At 26.3% G+C, this 25928-nt stretch overlaps 4 protein-coding genes across 4 annotated transcripts; 3 read left to right on the top strand and 1 right to left on the bottom strand.

Moving 5' to 3' along the window:
• The first annotated feature begins 2738 nt into the window (after positions 1 to 2738).
• Positions 2739 to 10586, top strand: LOC122500077 (putative ankyrin repeat protein RF_0381). Its single transcript, XM_043608800.1, has 2 exons — positions 2739 to 2914; positions 7418 to 10586. The coding sequence occupies exon 2, from the start codon at positions 7586 to 7588 to the stop codon at positions 9818 to 9820; it is 2235 nt and encodes a 744-aa protein (XP_043464735.1). The 5' UTR covers positions 2739 to 2914; positions 7418 to 7585; the 3' UTR covers positions 9821 to 10586.
• A 727-nt stretch (positions 10587 to 11313) lies between these two features.
• LOC122500062 (DNA damage-regulated autophagy modulator protein 2-like) lies at positions 11314 to 13503 on the top strand. Its single transcript, XM_043608781.1, has 7 exons — positions 11314 to 11534; positions 11726 to 11844; positions 12005 to 12231; positions 12325 to 12463; positions 12668 to 12819; positions 13064 to 13136; positions 13373 to 13503. The coding sequence occupies exons 1-7, from the start codon at positions 11443 to 11445 to the stop codon at positions 13429 to 13431; spliced, it is 861 nt and encodes a 286-aa protein (XP_043464716.1). The 5' UTR covers positions 11314 to 11442; the 3' UTR covers positions 13432 to 13503.
• On the bottom strand, positions 13453 to 16147 carry LOC122500064 (probable signal peptidase complex subunit 2). The gene is made up of 3 exons (XM_043608782.1): positions 15994 to 16147; positions 15006 to 15310; positions 13453 to 14176 (listed from the first exon to the last, which is right to left on the bottom strand). The coding sequence occupies exons 1-3, from the start codon at positions 16030 to 16032 to the stop codon at positions 13939 to 13941; spliced, it is 582 nt and encodes a 193-aa protein (XP_043464717.1). The 5' UTR covers positions 16033 to 16147; the 3' UTR covers positions 13453 to 13938.
• A 367-nt stretch (positions 16148 to 16514) lies between these two features.
• On the top strand, positions 16515 to 25675 carry LOC122500065 (protein RER1). Its single transcript, XM_043608783.1, has 6 exons — positions 16515 to 16670; positions 19019 to 19122; positions 20245 to 20349; positions 20420 to 20516; positions 23477 to 23694; positions 25064 to 25675. The coding sequence occupies exons 2-6, from the start codon at positions 19048 to 19050 to the stop codon at positions 25148 to 25150; spliced, it is 582 nt and encodes a 193-aa protein (XP_043464718.1). The 5' UTR covers positions 16515 to 16670; positions 19019 to 19047; the 3' UTR covers positions 25151 to 25675.
• The last annotated feature ends 253 nt before the right edge of the window (positions 25676 to 25928 follow it).

The following is a 25928-nucleotide window of genomic DNA, read 5'->3' on the forward strand; positions in this document are numbered from 1 at the left end:
AAGACGCAAATATACGTTTGCTGCATTCTCTCTCATTACAACGCAACGCAAAACGCTGCCATGGGACTGCGGCCTAAGGGTGGAGTCCCATGACAGCGTTTTGCGTTGCGTCGTAATGGGAGAGAAAAAGATGCAAATATACGTTTGCTGCATTCTCTCTCATTACAACGCAACGCAAAACGCTGCCATGGGACTGCGGCCTAATCAAATGGGAACGCGTCGCGTTTGCGTCAAGTCCTTCTAGAACGACGCAGAATAAGCAAAGATATATTTGTGTCCTTTTCTATCTCATGCATCTCGTCAGCGAACAACTTTCGCGAACATTGAGGCCGTTCTACAATAGGATCCCAAAAGCAAATATTGCATTAAGGCCTACGCAGAATAGAATCTTTAACCGGAACCGTAACCGTAAGCGTAAGGGTGCAATCCCATTACAGCAGAATACGTCGACCGAAAGCAGAAAATCATGAGTGCGAAAGAGATAGATAGATATTGTTGTTCTTTTCACTCTCATGATTTTCTGCTTTCGGTCGACGTATTCTGCATACATGGGATCGCACCCTTAGAATGAGTTAGAGAAGAATAAACAATATACCTATCCTTCTTTAACTCATGCTTACGCTTGCGATTGCGGTTCCGGTTAAAGATTCTATTCTGCGTAGGCCTTTAATTGTAACGGAAACTAATTATTTTATTCTAATATTTAACTATTCTTTTAAAATCAAAGTTAACAGTATATAAGTATATTAAAATGTTTACCTTAGGCTGTGTCCACATGCTTGCGTTCGAACGCTGCGTTTTGCGTTGAACAGCAGTGAGTGTAACAAGGATAGAATTATATGTCTTTCTTTCTCCTTAAGGCCAACGCAGAATAGATCTGTAACCGGAACCGCAATCGTAACCGTAAGCGTAAGAATGAGTTAGAGAAGGATAAACAATATACCTATCCTTCTTTAACTCATTCTTACGGTTACGCTTACGATTGCGGTTCCGGTTACAGATCTATTCTGCGTTGGCCTTTATTATTCAATGCAAAACGCAGCGTTCAAAATTCAACATAACCTAAACTACGTATCAATGTTAACTTAGTAATAGTATCAAAATTTTTACTCACTTGTACAAAGTAGCCAAACTCTATTCAAAACATAACGGTCAAGAAAGCGTAAACCGAATCGTAAAATTTACACGAGAGAGAAAAGGATAGAAACATTATTTGTCTTTTTCTATCTTATGTAAAGAAACGCAATGATAAAAGTAAATAAAAAAAAGATATATACTTCTATCCTTGTTATACTCACTGCATACAGCACACAGCTTAAGGTGCATTCGCATGGTACACTGTAAAAAAATCTCTTGTAAATTTACTATGTCCGACGTTGAAAAGTTTGGTCACTGACCATGTCTCCACCGTCGGTATTTAAGGCCAACGCAGAATAGATCTGTAACCGGAACCGCAATCGTAACCGTAAGCGTAAGAATGAGTTAGAGAAGGATAAACAATATACCTATCCTTCTTTAACTCATTCTTACGGTTACGCTTACGATTGCGGTTCCGGTTACAGATCTATTCTGCGTTGGCCGTTAGCCAATCCGGTGTTAAATAAATCCTGTAAGATGTGCGTCTCCACCGCTAAGATTAACGTAACATCGATGCGAGAGAAATACCGGATTGGGGTATGCGCCTTGTAAACTTGGTTGTGTTGCAAAGCGCAAATTGACTTTATAAAATATATAACCTATAAGTTGGATATAGTTCGTTTCTCATTTGCAGCACGTGAAAATTTTAGAATGAGAAATAACCGAAAGAACTATTTAAATTTCACCGTTAATTAAATCCACTTTAAAAGCGAGGCCGTCTCCACTGTATGAAAATCAGTATTTAATTAATCCAACCCTGCACTCTCAGCAGGATTGGACTTATTTAATACCGACCCGTCTCCGCCGCGCATTTTCGATATTTGTCCAATAATATTTTCTATTATTTTCGAAGAAAAAGCATACGTACATCTTCTGACCTTTTCTACCTTATGTGAAGTTTATAATTTACGTCTTATGATTTTAAATGTTTTAATTACGAATTTACAATTAAATTATTAATATATTTAATGTATATCAAAACATTTTTATAACTCAAGTAATGTGTATTTAAAAATTATTTATTTGCACTCTAATATAACTCACTTAGAAAAAACGACAAAGCTCCTGGTGACAAGTGGACAAACTAAAAAGTTTCATTAGTTAGAAAAGGATAGAGATATGTTCATCCTTATCTTACTACTGGAATTTTTTAGTTAGTCCACTTGCCACCAGGAGTCATGCCGGATTTAGGAGAATCATATATTAAAATTCAGTATGGGATAGAAAAGGACAAACAATATACCTATCCTTCTCTAATTTATTTCTTTTAAATAAAATTTTTAGTTAAAATTAATTCTATTTGTTTAAAATAATAATTTTTGACCGAAAGGCATCTTAGTTTGAACAAATAAAATTTATCGTTTTGTTATATTTGGTTATCAAATAGATATAAATTAAAATAAATTAAATATTAATTAAATTATAGTTCAGAAGTGAGAAATACTATATTTACCCGTTTCCGTAAAATCGTTCTACATACCAACGTTGTTCCGCGGCGATGCGTCGATATCTAGCTATCGAACGGTCAGTGGACAAACACCGACCATTGTAGAATTACCATTAAAATCCAGCGCGTCACTGTTGAGAGTGTAGAGCCCTGGTGCTTTGCCACTACCCATTGGTATAACATGTACAAGTTTAGTGCCGACAGAATACTAGAATTTTTCGTTGGATATCCTATTTATAAACTATTGTGATATTTAAACGAAACATTTCTAACAAAGTTCTGGCAAATTTTTTCATTCCGAAAAATTGGACCTCATCTATATTTAGAAAGGTATACATACTTTTTTTTATAAAAAAAACACTTATAATATAAAACATTCTAATTCTGACCCGACCCGGGTCAAGTCTCTAATTTATAAAAGTAGTGGATAGAATGGAATATTTTACTTAATTTTAAGATTATTTAATATGTATAGTAAGAAAACTTTATTGCTTATGTCACATATTGCTTATTGAAAGTGGTATAAAATACATATACTACTCTGAATTAACTATTGAATTCATGGAACGCATGGGTCAGTTCACAAGTCTATTTTAAACACATGGTAATTGCTTAAGTGTGTTAGAAAGAAATCGAGAATATTCGCTTTTTTTCTAACGCATTGAGTTAATGTTAGACTAACACTAGATATGAAGCATGAAATAGAGAGAGAGACAAAAACATGCTGTCCTTCTCTATCTCATTCTTCACAGTATCGTACCAATTATATTCTGTGTTTTAGGCCTGAATTTAGTACTATTTGGAAAAAATACCGAAAATTAACCATCATTTCCTTCTTTTCTCCATTTTTTAAGATTCTATCTCTTTTTACAGTAATTTTTACATTGGAAAAATTGTTTTTTAATAATAGCCCTTCATATCTAGAACATGGAATTAAATTAAAGAAACTAATTTTTATGTTCCAAACCCCCAAAATATATTAGAAGGAAAGCGTTTTAGAGAAAAATGTTAAATACAAAAGTTAGGTTCAAAAAAATAGATTAACAAATTTTTTTGAACCTATAACAACTTTTGTAATTAACATTTTTCTTTAAAAACGCTAAGATATTTTGGGGGTCCAGAACATGAAAAATCATTCTGTATTCATTTTTTTTAAATGAATAAAATTCTTTGTTACACAACTCGTGACTGTTTTAATACTTTACACCAAAAAAATTATATTTATCGGTCAGAAGATTTGAACCCTCAATTTTCAGTATCGGAGACTAACAGCTTTTCCGCGCAGCTATATTAACTATATACTATAAATACTGAATTTTAAAAGTACTTACCTTGCAGAGTGCTGCAAAATTTAAATAAGAATTATAAAATTACGAAATTCAAATTACACTTACCGCAGAGTATTTCGGAATTCAAAAGTATTGAAAAATTTGAAAAATATTAAAATGCAATAATTAATTTGGAATTCATTTTCGAGAAATTTTAGTCTCGAAAAAGAATTTGACATAAACGGAAATTAAAAGAATTGATAATTTAACATTTTTTGTAATATTTATAGGAAAATTGAAAATTAGCGAGAACTGACGTTCAAGAGAACAACTTGACAAATTTTAAATTATAAAATGTAAACATTTTATATTAAAATGGCATATTTTTTTTAAAAAGTATCATAATTTCTAGAAATGATGTTTAATATCCGTAGAATTTATTTTTGATAATTATTTTCAAATTCTTAAATTTAACTTGAAATTTTTTTTTTAATTGAATTGGAAAGATGAAATCACGGAAAGATGTTAGTTTGACATTTGTGGAAGTTTTATCAAAGCTCATGGAAATCATTTTGAAAATATAAATTTTTTGATTTATATTTGCTAATTTACTTGTATATCAATAAATTATTAGGTAAACATACCCAAAATAATAGATAAAAATAGATTTTAAAACTTACCTAATATTGAAATGTTAAAAGTCTAATTTTAATTACACTTTTCTATAAAGCTTGTAAATAGTAAAAAAAAAATTATCACTGCCTATAATATTAAGTATATTTTCAATGTACTTTCATATTAGGTGTTGATTCTAAATTTTATAATAAAGAAATGTAAAAAATTCTACCTTTAATTTTGAGTCTTTCAGGATTTTTGTTGCAATATCTTCTTAGCTGTAAAACGAAAGAATCAAATTTTGATCTTAATATTTAAGTTATACCTTCTTTTCCACCCTATCAGAATTTTGACGATGGGGAACGAGCTGCTTTCTAGTTTTATTCATATTCAAAAAAATGAGGAGCAATTTTTCAAAACTTGATAAATCTATATTTTTCATATTTTCTTATTTCGAGAAATTGAAGCAAATAACTTTTTGTAAAATAACCACTAGAGTTAATTTTCAAATAAATTTGTAATAATTTATTTCTATAACCATGTTTTTATATTAAAGATATTCTGTTTTTAATTTCACTTTATCATACCTAATTAGGAATTAACTGATTTAAAGGTTTTGATAATAATAAAATAATAATAATAAAAATAAGAAGTTTATTTAATATTTATTTAAATTGAAAATTCGTTAATAATTTTTTCTTAGTTTTGAAAAGTGATAGGTGGTATTGTAAAGTCTAAATTTATCTCCATTTTTTAAAAAAATGTCAATTTATGATTTTTAATGTTTGCAAATTTTTTAGAAAAATGTAATTTTTGACATTTCCTACATAAGTTTTAAAATCTGTTTTTATCTATTATTTTGGATATTTTTACCTATATACAAGTAAACTAACAAATATCAATCGAAAAATTTGTATTTTCAAAATTTTTTCCATGCTTTTTTATAAAATTTCCATAAATGTCAAACTTAACCTCTTTCCGTGCAACTCAACTTAAAAATCGAAATTACAAGTTAAATTAAAAAAATTTTTTTAAATAGTTGTCAAACTATCACGGATATTAAAAGTCATTAAGACGAAGTATCAGATTTTTCCAAAATTTTTCAAAAAATTGGCCGTAACGACTTTAGGTGAAATATAACAGATTGACCCTATTATATTAGATTATATAATTTCAAGGCTTACAAACTTTTTAATTTAAAGAATTAATTAATTTATTTAAAATAATAAAATTTAGAATCTGTTATTTTTCAGGTCCCTCAAGTTAGCGTCGAGGCTCAGCGTCGAAAACTCTACTTTTGTTTGTCACTAATTTCACTTATTTCATTCATCTAGAAAGTTAAAATATTATTAAAAGTACTTTTCAATCTAAACCCTTTGGAAAAAATGTGAAATTCTTTTAAGTTTCGTAAAAAAATGTTTTTCGACGCTCAGCTTCGACGCCAACTTCAGGGACTCAATGTTTGACAATAAATAATATGTAAAATTTATTCTAGAATATTTTAATTTTAAAAAAGTAATAAATTATCTCGAAAACTATGAATGTTAGTTTAATACATTTTCTATTTAAATATACAAGTTGTAAATTATTTTACTTTCAATAATAAAATCAAAATTCTTTAACGTCTGAGTAGTTACTATACTTTACTGTTTGTTAAAATATTATATTAAAGAATCATTGTTCAATCGTCTTCGTTTACTGAACTTCAAGGTCACCGTTAGATGGCAGTTCAGTTCCTTCTTGGAATTTTTACTGACATCAGGTGATGACCTTGGCGTTCTCAAGTGGAGAAAGTAAACTATCATTTTATCCATCAATTATTAACTCCCTCAAATTAAATTATTCTCACAATAACATTTTTTTAATTATTATTAAAAAAAATGTTATTCTGAGACAACTGTTTGAAAAAGTTCCTTAAAGTGAATTTTAATTTTGTAAAATTTTAAGTGAGTTAAATTTTTAAATATTGAATTGTTCATTTCACTGAATTTTTATTTGTCGAAAAACAAATAAAAATTTTCAAATATACATTTAAGATTGTTCAACCACTTAACAGAACCTCAAACTGAAAATTGTTTCCAACTCAAAACAAAAATTATTATAATTAAAAATGGATTTTTCCAAATATTTAAAAAGTTTAATAATATACAATTTTAAGAAAAAATAGTTGAATTCAAAAGATAATAAAATAATTATTATTATTTGTGACGCGATCGCAAGAAAGGTACTTAAGAAGCAAACGAATTATAAAGTATGTTTCTGCTAGATTTAATATAATAAATTATTATCTGTCAATAATAACTTTTGAACATTTACTCATCTACACTTTTTTATCATATAAAAAAATTTTGTTTATTTAAAACCGTAATTAATTTTTCAGTTTTCAATGTTTAATTTCTATTTCTAATTTTTTTTTGTTATATTCAATTTTCTCGCTTGTTTTACTTTTTAACATTTTAAAATTTAATAAAATCTGTTTTTGTGGATGTCACATTCGGGCCGTTGATTATTAATCTAAAGGTCGATTTTTTAAAATTCAAAATGGCGGATCAAATATGGCGGACGATAAAATCAAAATCAACCTCGAAAATTTTCACTCTGGGATTCTTGGGGTCGCCGATTTGAAATTTTTATACGTGTAATAAGTGATCGCAAAAACCCCCGAGTGAAAACTTTCAATTTTGATTTTTAATTTTTATCAGCCGCTGATACTCGCTGATAACTCGCTAAACGCGGGGCCAACGAAAGTCACGCGTAAGCTTTTTTGGTCGCCGTCGGTTCACTTTTTAATAAAATTTGATTTTAATGTCATGTTAAATCCGCCATTTTGAATTTAAAATTTGTATCCATGATTTAAAAAAATAAAAATTATTGCATATGGAGAAAATAAAGTTTTCTTACTATACAAAACTTTGGAAATTAATATAAATAATTATATTATTTATTTCAGATACGAATTATGAACTCATGTACGCAGTCTTGTTTTTGAAAAATCAAGAAAATTAAATTAAAGTGTTAATTTAGAAAAATTCATAACAAATGAAAAGCTGTTTTATATAAATGAAGTGAAATAGAAAATTTTTAAGAAAAATTTGTTTCCCGGAAAAAAAAGAATAAAATGTCGGTAGTTAAAAGTATTGAGGGACTAACAGCTAAAAATCAATTACTCCTACTCTCGGCGGTGAAAAGCGGTGATTCAACACTATTACATCATCTATTGGATAAAGGCGTTTCAGTTCATACCCAATGTCCAAAGGGCTTCACACCACTTCATTATGCAGTAATGTCACAAAATACGGTGAATATCGAACTTCTTTTAAAGAAAGGTGCCTCAATTTATTTTCCCGATCAATCCGGTAAGACGGCTCTCGATTTGGCTGTCGACAATTATTCCACATCAAAATGCGAACTAACACCAAAGAGTGCAATACTAATTCTTCTGTTGAGTTACACGCTACTTGACGAGGAGACAACATCAACGTTCACATTCCTAGCGGTTGAGAAGAATGACGAGGAACTTTTGAAATTCTTTTTGAAAAAAGACCCCGCTACTAGGATTCATTCGACATTTCAGGATAATCGTTCGTTATTGCACGTTGCCGCCGAATCAAATCATCCACAATTGATTAAAGTTCTCCTGGAGCATGGCGCCGATATTAATGCGAAGACATCTAAAGGCGAGACGGCACTTCATCTAGCGGCAGCCGCCGGTAATGTTGAGGTGGCAAAAAAATTAATCTACAGCGGACTTCCAATTGATTCAATCGATAATAATGGAAGTATTCCACTTCACTATGCAATTAGAAATAATCGAAGAAGTGTTATTTTACTGTTGACAAATTTACCAAAATCATTGACTAGTCGTCTAAATCATGGCCTTACGTCCAATCCTTCATTACTACATTACGCGGTTATTAAAAACGATGAGGAATTTTTTAATCTAGCTCTAAAAAATAGTGGCGTTGATTTAAACGCAAGAACAAAAGACGGCGAGACACCGTTACATTTTGCGATAATTTACAATCGTTTGAAATTAATTTACGAACTAGTGAAAAGAGGCGCGGACGTTAATGCTCAATCGTCGAATGGCGAGACGCCTCTACATTTCGCGGCCGCTTTAGGACAAGCGCATTCGGTTGAATTTTTATTAAAACAATCCGCTGATGTTAATGGTTTTACAACTTCGGGTTCAACACCACTTCATTACGCACTCGACAGAGACAGATGCAACGACATTGTAGGTGGTTACAACAGACCTCTTTCATTACTAGACGATTTAAAACCCCGTTTTACAATTATAAAAACCCTACTCAATAATCAAGCGGTCGCTAATTTTCGCGATCATTCCGGTAAAACACCCCTTCATTACGCTATGTCAATGAACGTATCCTCGAAAAATAACATAAAATACCGAATAGACACAATTCGCTGTCTAGTTAATCATGGCGCCGACATTAACGCTCTTTGTAAAAAAAATTTCACTCCCATGTTCTACGGCTTCGATACAATGGACGAGAAAATGTTATGGTGGCTTATAAGAAGAGGCGCGAACGTCACTAACAATCACAACAATATCGATTCATTCCTTTCCAAAGCGATAAAATTCAAAAATATCAAAATGATCGACGTACTATTGGAAGCCGGTTGCAAAGTTAACGCCAGAAATATATTCGAAGCATCATTCGTGAACGAAATCGATAAGAATAATTACTTTGAAATTCTTGAGATGCTCACTAATCGAACTAATGACGTTAAAGCGGTGGTGACAAAAATTAGTCAATTCATCGATTCTGAATGGCAACTGAAAATCAATGATAAGGAGGACATCATGAATAAACTCTCCGCAATTCTCATACGAAGGGAAATGCTTGGCGAGATAATAATCAAACAAGAGGACTTTGAATTAGACACCGCGCCCGAATTAAATTTACGCCACCGTCTAAATGAATGTAGGGAACAAATTTTTAAGATGAAAAAAATTAACATCACCGATGATGGTTTAACGCTCTACAAGGTTTTTATGTCCTCAATAAATAAACTTTCCACTCATGTACAAAATCCGAAATTAAAGACCTATTTATACTCCGAACAGTTTACCCTGAATTTTCCGAATTGTTCCAACTTGTTGCAGAGTCGTTTCAAAAAGGCTCGAATTAAGAAAATTTTACTTGATTTCAGTTCTGAATCACTATTGAACTTGGTTAGTAAGGGACTTAAAGTTAAATTATCACCATCGACGGGACATCAGATTGTAAAATATTTAGGAATGGTTGATTTAACGCATTTAATGCAATTTCGATGCGCGCAAGGAACGTTGTCATGCCCGACGGCAAAAATAATTATTAAAAACTAAATTATTTCTCTATTCGTAAAACTTTCGGATTGAAGTCGTGTCGAAACTACAAGAATAAATTTGAAATTTTAAGATATAATTTTTACTCTTATGAAAAAAAAGTAAAGAACAAATTCCTCAAAAAAAGTATTTTTCAACCAAATTTATATTAAGTTCTAAATTATCAAAAAACTATGAAATGTACATAATTGGAAAGTATTTAAAATATAAATGATTATTAATTGAACCGCCGGCGACCAAAAGGTACGCAAGGTTTTCGCGTATGCGCTTTTGGTCGTAGGCGGTTCAATTACAAAATTTTATTTAAGCATCAAGGACATAATATTAGAATAAGAAAAATAATTCTTGTATTTATAAAATTGATTTTATAAATATAATATGGATTTTATAAATAGACAAAAGAGTTTGTCAAATAGAAACTAAAATTGTGGGACATTTCAAAATATTTTTTCTTTAAGACACTTTTGTGAAGTTATTTTTATAAAAAAATTACATACATGAGATTATATATATATATTAAGATTGTTATTCAGTGGTCACGTGTTTGCTTTATTATTATAAACACTTGACCACTGAATTGATCTTAAATTCTTGACAGAACTAATGTAGATATAATAACAAATTTTTATTTCACGGAATGATGAACATGAGAAAAAATTGTAAATAATTTACAATGTTAAAATTGTTTATAGATATATTAATAGTGTATGATAAGAATAAATGAATCTTTCATATAAAAACCAATTTATTGCGAAAAAAAACAAAATTGTTTTAATTGTAAAAACCTTTTCCCGAAAAAAAACATTTTTCAAAAATTTTTCAAAATTCTGATCAAAATGCAAATTTGAATTAAAATTAAATGAAAGTTTGTTACTCGAGAGTCTCTGGGGACAAATTTTTATTCAAAGTCAGTTTTTCAAAATTCAAAATGGCGAATCCAATATGGCTGACAGTTTTTTTTAAATTTAATTATAAAAAATTTAATTTTTTTATTTAAATATTTGAAGTCTCTGTAACGTCATCGTAACATATTTTCAATAACCAATAATATGTAGAATAATAATTAATAATAATGGTAGTAATAATAATAAAATTAACAACAAATAATTGTTATTAACATACTATTAATTACTGATTACATACATATTAATTACTTATTTTCCGGAAACTTCCATTTTTTCCTGTATAAAGTCAGTTTTTAAAAATCCAAAATGGCGGATTCAATATGGAGGAAGATTTTTATAAAAATCCATCGGATTCGTGACGAAAAAATATAAAATATTTTATAAATTGCAAAAAGTCGTAAGAACAGTGGCACTCTTAGTCAAATAGGTTAAAATGTTTATAAACGAAAAAATACATTTATTTATAGTGTAATCAATTCAAGAAAATCTGCAAAATAATCTAGTAAAAAAATTAACATTGAAATTTGACATTAAGAAGATAAAAGTTTTGTCGTCTCATCAAAGGCGTGCATCACTACTTATCACTGATAAAAGATAAAGAATCCATTTTAGATTATACATCACTGATAATCAAGCATTTTGGAAGTTTTTTTTTAATTTTTTGCTTTGGGTATTTTAAAATTTTTAATTTTCCGTATATAATTAGCTAAGAGTTGCATGATAGTCATGCTTAAAACCGAAACTTACATTAACTTGCGGTATATACCAATTGCAATTTGTGTTTTGTTACCCACTACATTTGTGATTACGTAAGTAAACTATATTCCTTGAAATCATTAGCTTTCCATTGATTCCAAAAAGAATAAAAATTAAACCCGATTTTTGAATAACTAAATAAAATAGTGCGAGCGGGTGTACGAAGTGTCGATCGCAATCAGAAAATAATAAAAATTACGATAATACAATTATTGGAAAATAAAAATGAAAATTATTTTTTTAGATTAGCAATTGCACTACGCTTGGAACATGTAGATGGCATTCCGTATATTTCGGATACGGGGACCTATGTTCCCGAAAGCTGTATTTTTGGGCAATGTCTTAATATTATTGCAGGTTTCAGTGAGTATTAATAAAATTAATAATATAATTATATAATATATATTTAATATATATTTTAGAATTTATAATATATATTTAATATATATTTTATAATTTTATAATTAATAAAATTAATGAAATGATTATGAAAGAAACGCTAAAGTAATAAATTTCTTTGCAGTGTGCTTTTTAACATTTGTAAGGTACTCACAAATTAAGGAACACGCTGCAGTGTACAAGTTCAGTAATTCATTATTAATATGGAACATTCTTGGTCTTATTTTGGGCATAGCTTCTAGTTTTGGTATGTCTTTAGTTGCCAATTTTCAAGAGACTAATGTTCTCAGTGTTCATATAATTGGAGCTATATTATGCTTTGGAGGGGCCACTGTTTATTTTTGGATACAAGTAAGTTTTTCAAAATTTTTTTCTACACTTAAAGGATCTTTTTGGTCTCTAGCAGACTTTCGATAAAACTCAATTTTCTCTATAAAATTTTAGACAATCTGTACCTATTATTTAGTACCAACGATTTGCTCTATGAGGCTAGTAGTTATTAGAGTGATTATATCAATCTTCTGCACTATTTTTTTCATCTCCGGAATGGTAACAGCAAGTTTATCAAAAAAATCTTATCAAGGTATAACAAATTTTTACAGAAAAATTGATTTAAATTAATTTGAAAATTTCGTTATTTTAAATAAAAATTTTAAGTTATCTATTTGAACAAAAAAAAATCATGAATTAAACATTTTTTTCTAAATGAACGTAAATGGACCATAAATTAAAAGTAATTAAATGCTTGAAAGAATATTCATTTAAAAAATTATAATTTATAATTTAGGTACTAATCCCCGAAAATGGAAACAAGAAGACGGTGGATGGGAATATCACGTAATAAGTGTATGTTCCGAATGGATTGCAGCTTTAGTTATGTCACTTTACATTCTTACATTTGCCAAAGACCTCAATAATTGTCGGCTACATTCCACAAAGGTTAATAATGATTCTTTTTACAATTATACCCCGGCAAGAAGGGATAATTTAAAATGGAAAAGAGATTTTTTATCCAATCCAATATATCATTTTTGAAAAAACTCTATTTAAGTCAAAAAAAACTTATCGGGCATTTTCCCCCAAAAATTCTGTTATTAAAAAAGAAATTATAAAACAAATAGAAACTAATTGAATATTAAATAATGAATTGAACGAAATTTTTTCATTTTTGCAATAATTTCAGATTGTTTTTCATTCACCATGCCGTCGAAAACTTCAAGTACATAACGAAATGCAAAACACGGAAAATTATTCAAGTAAGATAGTTGTAAATAATTTTTAAAAAAAATAAGATTTTCAATATTTAGAATTTAGAAAATAAATAAATGTTAACATTCAAAGTGATGGATAAAAAAATACATACCTCTTTTTTTAAGATGTAAACAAAATCAAATTTACACTTAACATTCGGTAATTTTTGTCTTCAATTCAATTAACTGTTTTTATTTTTAAATAAAAATTTCAAAAATTTTCATTATTTTTGATTTTTTAGCCTTTTCCGAAACGAAAAATCCCCGGATTTTATCGTTTAAAATAAGGAATCTAAAATAAGGAAAAGGTAAGTTTTAGAACTTTAATTTAAATCATATTTATATTTCAATAAAAAACGGCAAAATTGACGAACATTTGCATACTTACAATAACAAACCGCATAGAATACTAATTCATCTTCTCCACACTTATTAAGTTCATTCACATGATCATTTATCACACAACACTTAATTACAGAATCAACAAACAAAAGTACTCAAAAGGCCCTTTCTTGTTAGTTCAATTTATCAAGAATAAAAAATTACTTTTTTAATTTTAAAAATCGACCAATTTGCTCACTTGTTTAAAACTTCAAAGAAAAATTAAAATCTTCTAAACGAAGTTTAATTAAACTTATCAGAAGTTAATACAGAAGTTAATAATCGAAATGAGGTGTAAAATTAACTTGTTTACCAATTGGGAAAAGTGAACTTAATGTAATTTTTTTTTTTTTTTGAATTGATTCTGAAATTGGAATGTTCCTTATATTGAAATATCGTTTCTGATAAAACAATCCTTTTTTTATATTTATTTATCTTTTCGTTGTACAGTGAGACTGTCGTGTATTGTCTTAACAACAGCTTCAATTGTTTCTGGAATAATAACACCATTAACGTCAATGAAATTTGCTACCGATCTTTCAGTAGAACTTTTGTATGTATTGTTGCCACTTTTCACGCTAAACACAAGATTATATTTGTCATTATATTTTTTCATATAAGAACTCGCTTCCCAAGTTATGTCAGGATCGAATCCCGCGGGATCTCTAAAAGAATAATAAAAAATTTAGTCTTCGTTAATATTAAAATTTGAGGATTTTATTTATTTAAAACCTTTATTTATTAACTAGATCCACGAAATTTTTTTTGTGGATCTACAAAAAAATTTTTTTTTTGTATAATCATAAAATTTGAAAAAAAATTATTCTATTTTGAAATAATTTTTTTCTATATAGAAATTTTAATTAGTTCTTGTCAAAAATTATATTCCTGGCACGAAAAGGAATTTTTTTATTGAAAAATATTTTCGAAATTAATTAATAATTTTTTTAAATTAAGTTGAGGTTATGTAGCATAGTTACTATACTGTAATATAATAACTGTTTACTTTTTGTTCTTTTTCATTCTGTCATGTTATATGTTGTAAATTTGCAGTTTTCTAAAATATGTCTGAAGAGGTCTGTCGTCAATGGACGAAAAGCTTAACATTTAAAATTAAATAAATGTGGATTCTTCCCAAAAACAACCTTTAAAATCTTTAAATTTTTTAAAATGTTGTTAACTTTATTATCACATTTTAATTTAATATTTTAAAATTTCAGTTTCTAACTCCAAATATTAAACTCCAACTTTTGGCTAAATTTTAATTCCTTCGACATGTAATGTAAAACTTTTTATTTATTTTATTTATTTATTTTATTTATTTTATTTATTTTATTTATTTTATTTATTTTATTTATTTTATTTATTTTATTTATTTTATTTATTTTATTTGTCATCATAAATAAAATAAAAAATTCGTCAGAATGTAAAATGATTACACCCACACATTGGAGTGTAAGGGAAAGAAAAAAATAAATTTTATGTTATAATTACCTTTGAATAGCGACAACGAAAATTCCCTTTTCCTTATAAGTTATGTAAAGAGTTAAAATTCCCATTAAAACAAAGTACGTTGAAACACAAGCTACTAAAACAGGCTTAGACGTTGGGAATGGATAGAAAAAGTCCCATAATAATGCTACAATGGCAACACTAACAGCAAGACCGCATAACGCTAATCTTCCATCCATTAATGAAAAATTTTCTATATAATTGTACTTTCTAATAAGGACTTCTTTCACTGCATCGTCGAGGGCATTTTTCACTGCCGAGCCATCCCATTTATCGATCTTAACTTCCTGCAATAGATAAATAAATTTAATTTCATTTTTTTGGAAAAAACCTACTAACCGTATTTTTTGTAAGGTGCTTATTTGCTTATATAATTTAAGTGAATTTCGACCTTGCGGAAAATTCGGTTACAAGGTTCTTACGTTGGATGGCATATTTTAATATATTTTTATTACTATTATATTTATAATATAATATTATATAATATAATGAAACATTAGAACAAAAATATAAAATATTTTAAATATGTATAAAATCTGTAAAAAAAATTTGTATTAATGAATAAATTGGTATAAAGTTAAGAACTTATTTTAATAAAACAAATGAATATTTTATCAATTTTGTGATATTTTTATTGAAAACCGTATTTTTTTCTATAATTTCCAATTTTTTATTTGTAAAGAACACGTATGTTTAAAAATTGTTCTTATTTTTCAAAACAGCTGGCATAGATTTCCTAATGTAAACCATCTGTGAAACTTGAAAAACTTTATAATAATTCTATTGAAATATGTTTCATTTTTAATATTTTCGATTGTTAAGGGAAAAATTGGCAGTTTATATTTACATAAACTATGATACATATTGTGTATTTAGAAACCTAACCCTACTTTTGTCGTTGATTGTTTAGATAGAGAAATTTCGTGCATTGAGAGAATGGAAAGAAAATATAATTGAATAATTCACTAACCGGCTTTTTATTATCCGCTGATTCTTTTCCGCCTGCCATTTTTTTAATACAATAATTGGAAAATTGTGTAATTCACAACTGTACATGCGAGACACGTCAAAGCTTTTTCCAGTTCATCTATACATTAGAAATCCCTACATATATTTTTATTTGTCAGGCAGGGTTGGATTGTGAATGATGCTCACGTGTCTCTTTTTTAATGGTCTTTTCGACAGGGAAATGATGAACCTTTAAAATGCGACACTCGGACACTCGGGTTTTTTTTAAGGTCTGTGCGCAATGATGTGATGAACCTCCGAAATGCGACACTCAGGTTTATTTAAGGACTGTGCACAATGATTGTGTGTAAAAATTAAAATAAAGGGACGATCACACGACTTTTGGAAAAACTATCCAAAGCTATTTTTGTCTTTCTCTTTCCAATGAAAAAATAATTACGTTCCGACATTGAACACTTTTGTGAACCTACCTTTAACTGTCACACTTCAGACGTCGAACTGTATTGTCAATGGAAAAAATTCAATAGTCCACAAGTCCATCTATTAATTTCCACATAATATGCGGTATTTGATTCATTGATGTTGTGACGTGTAATATTTTTTTTAATAAAAAAAGAAGTTAATTTAATCGTGAATCAATAGTATAGATAAAGAAAACCCTAGTAACTAATAGTTTAGGTACGTATTACTTTAAATTTATTCCATTGCTTTTGTTCTTTATCAATAAAAACAACAAATTTCAATGTTATTTCGAGGTTAGGTTTCGATAACTATTTCAATATTAAAGATTTTTTGACAATTTCCCATATAATTTGTGTATCAAAAATACTTTAAAATTACACAACTCAAAATTATTTAAAAATACAAATATGACATTATTCTAAAATTAAATTTTATTTAAACCAGACAAGAGGGAATGAAATGAACTTGTTTGCTATTTTTGTTGACTTATTTTAATTCTTAATATTTGTGGTATTATTTTATCAAGTTAGGAATATTTTCTAAAGTTAATTTCCTCTGAATTATAAATTAAATGTTTTTAATTTTCTTCATTCTTCGTAAAATGAAAAAGGTACTATATATAGATATATACATATATGTATTCATTTCTTGATAAATTCTTCATTTGAAATTGTAAAATTATACTTGTTTCATTTTCCCCAAATTCAGACTTTAAAAATAATTTTTAGCACCTATGTATTTATTTAGTTTGAAAATCTGTTTTTATTCTACTTTACATATTCGTTTATAAATATTTTGAAACAAAATTTATCTTTCGATAATCAATAATATTGCGTAATATCGAATTATAAAATTGTTACAATTTTTTGAAATTTTTTTATATTTATATAAAAAATTCATTTTCTTAACCTATTAGTAAAAATTTTTTTTCTGAATTTTTTTTTTGAAATAAATACATTTGAATAATAATAGTTAATAAATAAAAAATAATGTCGTAAATGTAAAAACAATAATTCTAACTTTAATTTTCTACTTTACTTATTTCTGAAATGAATATTGTCAATTTATTATATTCAATCATCATTGAGTGTACAACCTACTTTTTGTCAAGGTCACATGCTTAATTTCATTTCCATATACATTTCGTTCAATGTTTACTAATGTCATAATAATCTGTGTGAATAATGACTCATCATTTATTACATTTCGAAAAAATTTCTATTTTATTAATTTTTTTTTAAATTTTTTATTCACTTATCATTTCAAGTTTGATGGTCGATTAACAGATAAATAAATAGTTTAAAATAAATGTCCTGGATTAACAATCATTAGTTCTATAATGAAAGAATAGACCTTTTTATTTAAGACCGGAAGTTGGAGCTACGCCATGACAGATGGCGTGATTTCAAAAAATTCGAGCAGCTTTGAGTCAGAATGTATATTTTTTTGCTAATAAAAAACAATTCAAATAAAAAAACTCGATGAAAATGAGATTCCAGGAGCAAAATTAATGTTTGAACAAGTAGAGAAAAATACTGTCTGTCAATTAAAAAGATGGTTAAAATTCCGAAGTCAGTGTTTTTTTATGTTACGTTTGTAACGGTTCGTAACTGTCTTTAATCCTTATGGGGAGGAAGTTTTGATCAGGATAACCCAGGGTGAAGAATGACACGGTTGATTAATGAAAATAATATTGTTTTTATTAAATAATCTTCTTGGCGACGATCCTGGTACTTATAAGAATAAACAGAATAATAGTTTTGGTGAATCACTTGATTAGAGTTCGTGTCACAGGTGACCTAGGTTTAGACCATTGCACGTTATTGAACATAACCTCACAAATTTGCAATTTAATTAAGTTTTGAAACATAAATCGTCGTGTCTTTGACAAATATTAATGAAATCACTTAATATTTGGTGTGCACACTTATTAGGATATATAGAAGACTACAAAATGAAAAAAAAAATTAAAAAATCATAAAAATTTTTCAAATAAATATTACTTTTTCTTAAAAAAGACATTTTGCGAGAAAAGGTCGAAAAATATCGAAACAGAAAATGAACATTGACAATGTAAAAAGTGAATAGAAGGGCGAACTCACATTTTGAAATGGAATTTAGTACCTTAAAAACTCACATATGCCTAAGAGATGGAGCTGCAGTCGCTATTAATACATTTAATATCATTCGAGTTGCAATTTTAATTAATTTAAATTCTTTCGTAATTAATAATTTAAATTAAGAAACTAAATACAAATTAAAATAATTTTTAAAAAAATTATATAAAACAGTACAAATTTTTCAAATAACTAAATGAATAAAATTAAAACATTTTTCAAATAATTAAATCAAAAATAATTTAAAAAGGCAATAAAGTATCTATTATTATCCTTGGGGAATAAAGTACTGATTATTACCCTAGGGCAATAATGGTCACTTTATTGACCAGCTGGGCTACATGTATATATATATATATATATATATATATATATATATATTGTACTATAAAATAATAATTTAAATATTTATAAGATTAATATTCTCCATTATTTTCACTCTTTTAGATTTTTATTTTAAGAAGAAATCGCTTACAATGATGCACGATGAAGATTTGGACGGTCCATCCAGGATGAATGTCATTAGTCAAACGATGTTTCGAATGTCACAGGTTGATTATTTTATTATTGCTGTCTTAAAATAATAAACTTGAGATTTTTTTTTCAAATTAAAGAAGTGAAAAAAAAAATATTTAGTTAAATATTTTTAGAAGATTAGTTATTAAAAATATTGATTCGGATAGAGAAGAGATATAGTAGATAAGAGTAGATTACATTTTGAAAGTTAAGATATACAAAGAGTAAAAAATTTCTAGTATATGAAGATAATGCGTGTAGTATCTTAAAGTAAAGGAGACTTACGGGAGTAGTTTTTTTAACTTCAACAATTTTCCTTTAAAGTCCCGTGAGAGTTTTTAAACTTCTAATAGTGATAAACGATCAACAAATTGTTATATATCAGTTTTACCCTCGTGCGCCTACTAACTTTATTACTCTATCAGATCCGAGAAATTGTCTAAACTTTAAGAATTAGGTGACTAATGAAGGTTCGAATAGTAATCCCACTAATTTTGATCAAATATTTGAAAACGAATGATAATTATGATTCGAAAAATATGAACATAAAAATTCATTTTCAAAATTTGATTACAAATTTTGAAATCAAAATCAAATTTTGAAAATGTTCATATTTTTCTGTTTTACGGAGTAGGATGTACTATTTTATATTTATTTATTTGCGCAAAATAAACTTGTAGTTAAATTACTTTAAAAGCACTTAGAGGACGTTTAGTATAATGTATTTTTCATGTTAGTGATTTCTTCACCAATTTTTCAATGGTGAAGAAATTACAAGAAGTGAAACGTTAGCAATTTAGAATAGAAAATATTATGCACGAATGGGCACAGCTCGTATGGTTCTTGTAAGTAAATAAATATAATTGAGTAGTTTTATTAAACATTCTATCCCCTACTTTAAAATTATATTTTATAAACAAAGTACTTAGATTGATGTCTTTTTCTTTGACTTTACTCTTGAAACTTAAAAACTTTAAAAAGTTCAACTCTTTTTAACTTTAAAATTCAATCCTGTGGAGAAGAAAATAAATTTTATAATTTAAATAAAATTTAAAATTAAAAAAATGAAAATTTAAAGCTTCTTAAAAAATATTAAAATTTAATTATAAAAAAATTAAGTGGGTGCTGATAATAATTATATATAATAATTTTTACAGATCTATCAAAGTTGGCAAGACCGTTGTGCTCCACATGTTATATGGAGATGGGGTTTCGCCGTAGCTTTAGTTTTAATATTTTTAATTCGCATTCTTCTAGTACAGGTAAGTTATGATAATTTTAAAAAATATACATTGAGCAAAGAAGAAAGAAGCTAATCTTTTTCATTTGCAGGGATGGTATATTATTACCTATGGTTTGGGCATTTACCACCTTAATTTATTTATTGCATTTCTCACACCAAAAATAGATCCAGCATTAGATTTCGACGGTACGTAATTTTTTACTTCTTATTTAATTGGTAATTTTTAATTTTCTGTTTTTATTTTTGTTTAATTTATTGATAGTTTTTTCCCTTAGTTTTCTGTTTTTATTTTTGTTGTTTTATTTATAAATAAACAAAATAAACTATGACTCAGAATATATAACATTTTTTTTAAAAATCAGATACATACTCTGAAATACAAATTTGATTGTGAAGCTAATTAATAGGGTCCAATGATAGTGACCATCATTCTTCCTCTCTTCTTTCTTCCATTTCATGACCAAATGAGTCAGCATTTAAGTTTAGTATTCAGAAATAATTATATTTAATTCTTCCTCCTGCGATAAGAATAAGGTCCAATGTTGGACATTTGATTCTTGAGTATAATTAAGGAGGGTCTTTTTACACGCACTATGATTGAAGTCCAATGTGCGGAAAGCCCAATTCTTCCTGTTCCCCTAATCTTCTCACTGTCAATAATGTAAATAGAGTTTTGCTGACTGAGCAATTAGACATTAAATCTCCCATGAATGAAGGAAATAATAAAAAGAAATTGCTTCCAATAAAAGATAAAAAAAAACGACTACTTCTGATGAATCCATTTTCTTGACTTCACTTCTTGAAGGTAGTTTAAATCTTTTTATACAAAACGCTGTACGGCGAGTGGGTGAAAACCCATGTATTTTTTGAAAACCATTGTTATCCGAACACTTGTTTGACTCATCCCTCTGAATTCATTAAATTGCCTATTGGGGTCCTGTTCTAGTTTCTAATACACTGAATTTATAATTCAGAAACTATTACAATCTGTTATTATTCAACTAAACTATTAGTTCAAACAATTAGAATCAATAATATATGAATAATAATAATAATAATAATAATAATAATAATAATAATAATAATAATAATAATAATAATAATAATAATAATAATAATAATAATATTTTTTTGTTATTACAATTTATTATTGTTTGTTAATCATTGTTTGTTATTGCAATTTATTATTGTTTGTTAATCATTGTTTGCTATTACAATTTCATTGATTATAAAAAGTTACAAATTGTTATCTGCAAAGATAATTTACTACAATATAACATGTATATATACAAACAGCATGTTGGAGAACAATTATGAAGTATAAGATTTTTTTATAATATAATTGCTTAAAAAAATTTTCTTTTCAATAAAAATTAAAAAATTATATAAAAAATACATTATTCATGTTATGTTAATTTTTACGTTAAGTGTCAAAATTTACGAAGTCAACGCATATAAGCATGATAAAGTTCTTTACAAAAAAATTTAAAAAATATAAAAAAATGAGCATTTAATAAAAGTTTATGGTTATGTGTATGATAATTTTATTAAAAAACACTTAAATTTTGCTATAATAATAAATACCTGCTTAAGACATATAATATTGTTTATTTAAGAAAAAAATGTTAAAAATTGTGCTCATTATTTATAATTTATAATATTTTATTTTTCCTTTTTTGTTAAAATGTTAAATTAAAAAATTTTTTAAAAATAATTTTTGGTTAAGAGTACATGTTAAACATGTTTTAAAAAAAAGTCACAGAAAACGTGTGTTTATGATGGATGACCGTGAAATAAAAATTAAAGGACAGGGTTTAAATAGAAATATTCATCATGCATTATGAATGCCATGAATCTTATATATAAAGCTCATTCTTTTACAAATTATTAAGAAAATTAAAATAAATAAATAGTTGAAATATACAAATTAATATTAGAGAATATGCAAAGAACATAAAACGTTCTTCTGTATATCGAAAGGAGTGCAATTTCACATGTTCAAGAAGATATTAGATTTAAATATAAATTGCTTAAATTTTCTGTATCAGTTTTTAGATTAATAGAATTTTTATTTTAAATGATATAAAACATTTCAAGAATTTCTCTTTTGTTGTAATTACTTTCAGCTTGTAGAATCTTAACGCTATCCGATGAAAAGTTAAAATTGTGATTATTTACTGTGGAGTGTTTGCAAAGAGCACTTAGTTTACATTTGTTAGTCTCCTGATATTTATGTTCATAATAATAATAATAATAATAATAATAATAATAATAATAATAATAATAATAATTTTTTGTTATTACAATTTATTATTTTTTATTAATTTATTGTTTGTTACAATTATTCTTGTTATTTGTTATTATTTGTCGCACTTTCGTTCAAAGTTTCGTTTTTTTTAAAAAATAAAATCGGAAGTTCGAAGAGAAAGAGCGACAAAAGAAATTTTTATATGAAGAAGAAAACACTATTTTTTAGAAACGAAATTTGAAATAAAAAAATAAATAAATAAAAATGAATTATAAGAAAAAAAGTAGGAATTAGAAACGAAAATTGAATTGAAAAGTATTTTTCAAAGAATCAGAAAAAGATATTACTACAAAAAAGAAAAAGATTTGATAAAAATAAATAAATTCTTTTGATAAGAAGTTGAAAAGAATGACACAAAAGAGAACAATAATCACATTATTATCAAAGATTTTTAAAAAAAAACTAAAAGTATACAGAAATATAGCTAAGTTTACGTGTAGCCAGAACAAATGAAAGAAAATTAAAATTTTTTGAAAATAGTAAATTAGAATTTAAATTATATAATTTTATATATTTATTATTATATTTATTTTATTATTTATTTTTTTTTTATATTTTATATTTAGTAATCAAGAAAGTAATAATTTTATATGAAAAAATTTATGCTTTTTTGTATTATAATGGAATAAATAATAGAAATTAAAAATTTTTAAATTATTAAAATTTCTTTTTATAAATTTAATAGTTTTTTTTAGGACTGCGGGGATGTATTTTGATAAATAAATAATTAATAAATAATAAATAAATAAATAATTTGTAGTGAATTATCTCCTTATTTGAAATCAATTCTTAGTAAATGTCGAATCGTTTGGATTATAAAATTTAATAATTATTACAGATTCAGATGGTCCAGAGTTACCAACGAAATCGAACGAGGAATTTAGGCCCTTTATACGACGATTACCAGAATTTAAATTTTGGCATGCGGTATCAGTTTCAACAATTAGTGCAATTTTTTTAACCTTCTTCGATATGTTTAATATTCCAGTATTTTGGCCCATTCTTGTTATGTATTTTATTACACTCTTCTGCATTACCATGAAACGACAAATCAAGGTAAGATTTTTTATCTTGTTTAACAAAAATAACAAACATTTATTTATATTTTTTTAACACTTTTATTTACCATTATTAACTTTCCTTATTTTATGTAAAATTAAATTACAAATAGATTTGAAAATTCTCAAAAAGAACATTTTGAAAAATTAATAATAATTGATTTAGAGAAAAATTTTTGTTTGAAAATTCTAGAAAATATTAATTGAATTAAAATGATGAAAATAATTTTCAAGAAGTAACAATGTAGTTATTTTTTATTTATTTATTCTCATATTTCATTTAATTATATTATTTATTTTAATAAGTATTTGTCTATTTTATTAAATTTATATTATTTGGAATTATAATAATAGATGTAAATGTTTTTTGGATTATTTAAATAGTATATGATGTTTTTTGTTTTAAATATAATCCACTTATTTATTTCTCTTTTTTTAAAAATACATTAGCTTTCGCCCGACAACGTTGGGCCTCTTCAGATGAGAATTCTAGAGAATGCATATAAATTCATATAGAAAGATATAAAGAATTAATTTTTCAAATAAAAAATATAATAAAAAAATATTCTATTTTATGAAGAATGAATAATTAGATTTATGAAAAAATTATAACATAACCTCAAAACTTACCGAAGTGGATTAATTTACCGATTTGGAATTATAATTAAAATTCTTTCTATTTTCATTTTTATTTATTTTATTTTAATATTAAATATTTTAATGTTTATTTCTTGTTTACTTTTGAATAATTATTACTTTTTATTCACAATCTTATTTATTTCTAATTTCTCTATTTATTTTCATATTATTATATATTTATACATTTTTATTAGCAACTATTTTATTTTTTATTTTTATTATTTCTTTTTAACTTCTTAACTGTTAAGTTTAAAAAGTTTTAAAGTTTTCCAGATTTTTTATGTTTTTTTTTAAGTTTTCCAACTCTGTTAATGTGACATTTTATTTTCGAAAATCAGTATAATAAGGATTTTATTGGGATATATAAGTAAAAATTAAATATCAGTTTTCTAGTACATTTAAAATTTCTTTTTATCATTATTGTAGTTCTTTCCTTTTATTTAAAAAACGTTTATTAAAAAGTTTTTATTTCTTCAAATATTTGTTCTTATACATAAAACATTCTTAAAACTATTATTATTACTATTATAGATTTTCGACATTTTGCGTGAATAATAAAATAATCTGGAAATAAATAAATTTATTTTTCTTATTAATTTCACATAAATATTTATATCGTAAAAGTGTAACAAAATTATTTTTACATTTTTTTTGAAATTATTGTATATATATATTTTTTTTTTCTTATAAAATATTTGAAATAATTTGGTTTTTTTTTATTTTTACAGCACATGTTGAAGTATCGATACTTGCCATTTACACATGGAAAACCAAGATATCAAAATCACGAGGATACAACAAGATTGATGAAATGAGATTTTTTGTTCTGTGAGCATAGGATTTTTTTATTTCTCAATTTCAAAATGTGTAAATGTTTGCGAAAGACTATAATATTAATTAATTCATTGTCCAGTTTTAGTAATTTTTTTTTTTGTTTCTGTCGACGAAGAATGTTCAGTGTGATAGTAAATAAGTGAAAATGAGAGAAAGAAAGAAAGAAAGAAAGAATGAGAGTTAGAAATATGAAAAAAAGAAAAGAATGTTTTATTTTGATTTTGGAATGAGACAATTTTCTTTTGAATTCTTTTTTTTTGTGTAAAACTGAATTGTCTTAATATATTTGTATAATAAAACTTGTACAAAGTATCGTTAGGTTTTTGACACACTTGAACGTGGACACGATAACAATATTTGCATCATGGAATATAATTGTTAATTGTTCGATTACCATTTAAAAAATCAAAGATGCTGTGTTTCATCGAGATTTAGAAAAGAGAAAAAAAAATCATCCTTCCTTTAAAAAAAATCTGCCATTCAATATAGAAAACATTTGATTTAAACTTGGATTTTTTTTTCTCCCCGAGAAAATTTGAAATTCCTCGGTTTTTCTTAATGAAAAAAAATGTTCATACTGTTAAAAAAAAATTTTCGAAAAGTGCTTTTCATTCAATTATATGAAAAAGAAAAGATTGTTTTCTTAAGAAAATAGTTTCTAGACTTTTAATTTTTAATATTAAGAATATTGTTTTTAAAAGCTAAACATTTGACTTTTTTTCATTAATGAAAATTCGTTAATGAAAAAAAAAAATTAAC

This window comes from Leptopilina heterotoma, unplaced genomic scaffold (assembly GCF_015476425.1).
Source record: "Leptopilina heterotoma isolate Lh14 unplaced genomic scaffold, ASM1547642v1 Lhet_181, whole genome shotgun sequence".
In the NCBI taxonomy this organism is placed as follows: Eukaryota; Metazoa; Arthropoda; class Insecta; order Hymenoptera; family Figitidae; genus Leptopilina; species Leptopilina heterotoma.

Bases quoted from the DNA above. Each gene is read 5' to 3' on its own strand.
- LOC122500077 (XM_043608800.1), top strand. From the start codon at position 7,586: ATGTCGGTAGTTAAAAGTATTGAGGGACTAACAGCTAAAAATCAATTA.
- LOC122500062 (XM_043608781.1), top strand. From the start codon at position 11,443: ATGATAGTCATGCTTAAAACCGAAACTTACATTAACTTGCGGTATATA. The intron at 11,845-12,004 runs GTGAGTATTAAT...ATTTCTTTGCAG, and splicing joins TAATATTATTGCAGGTTTCA to TGTGCTTTTTAACATTTGTA. The intron at 12,820-13,063 runs GTTAATAATGAT...CAATAATTTCAG, and splicing joins GTCGGCTACATTCCACAAAG to ATTGTTTTTCATTCACCATG.
- LOC122500064 (XM_043608782.1), bottom strand. From the start codon at position 16,032: ATGGCAGGCGGAAAAGAATCAGCGGATAATAAAAAGCCG. The intron at 15,311-15,993 runs GTTAGTGAATTA...TATCTATTGCAG, and splicing joins CAGCGGATAATAAAAAGCCG to GAAGTTAAGATCGATAAATG. The intron at 14,177-15,005 runs GTAATTATAACA...TTATTCTTTTAG, and splicing joins TTCGTTGTCGCTATTCAAAG to AGATCCCGCGGGATTCGATC.
- LOC122500065 (XM_043608783.1), top strand. From the start codon at position 19,048: ATGATGCACGATGAAGATTTGGACGGTCCATCCAGGATGAATGTCATT. The intron at 19,123-20,244 runs GTTGATTATTTT...TAATTTTTACAG, and splicing joins CGATGTTTCGAATGTCACAG to ATCTATCAAAGTTGGCAAGA. The intron at 20,350-20,419 runs GTAAGTTATGAT...TTTCATTTGCAG, and splicing joins TTCGCATTCTTCTAGTACAG to GGATGGTATATTATTACCTA.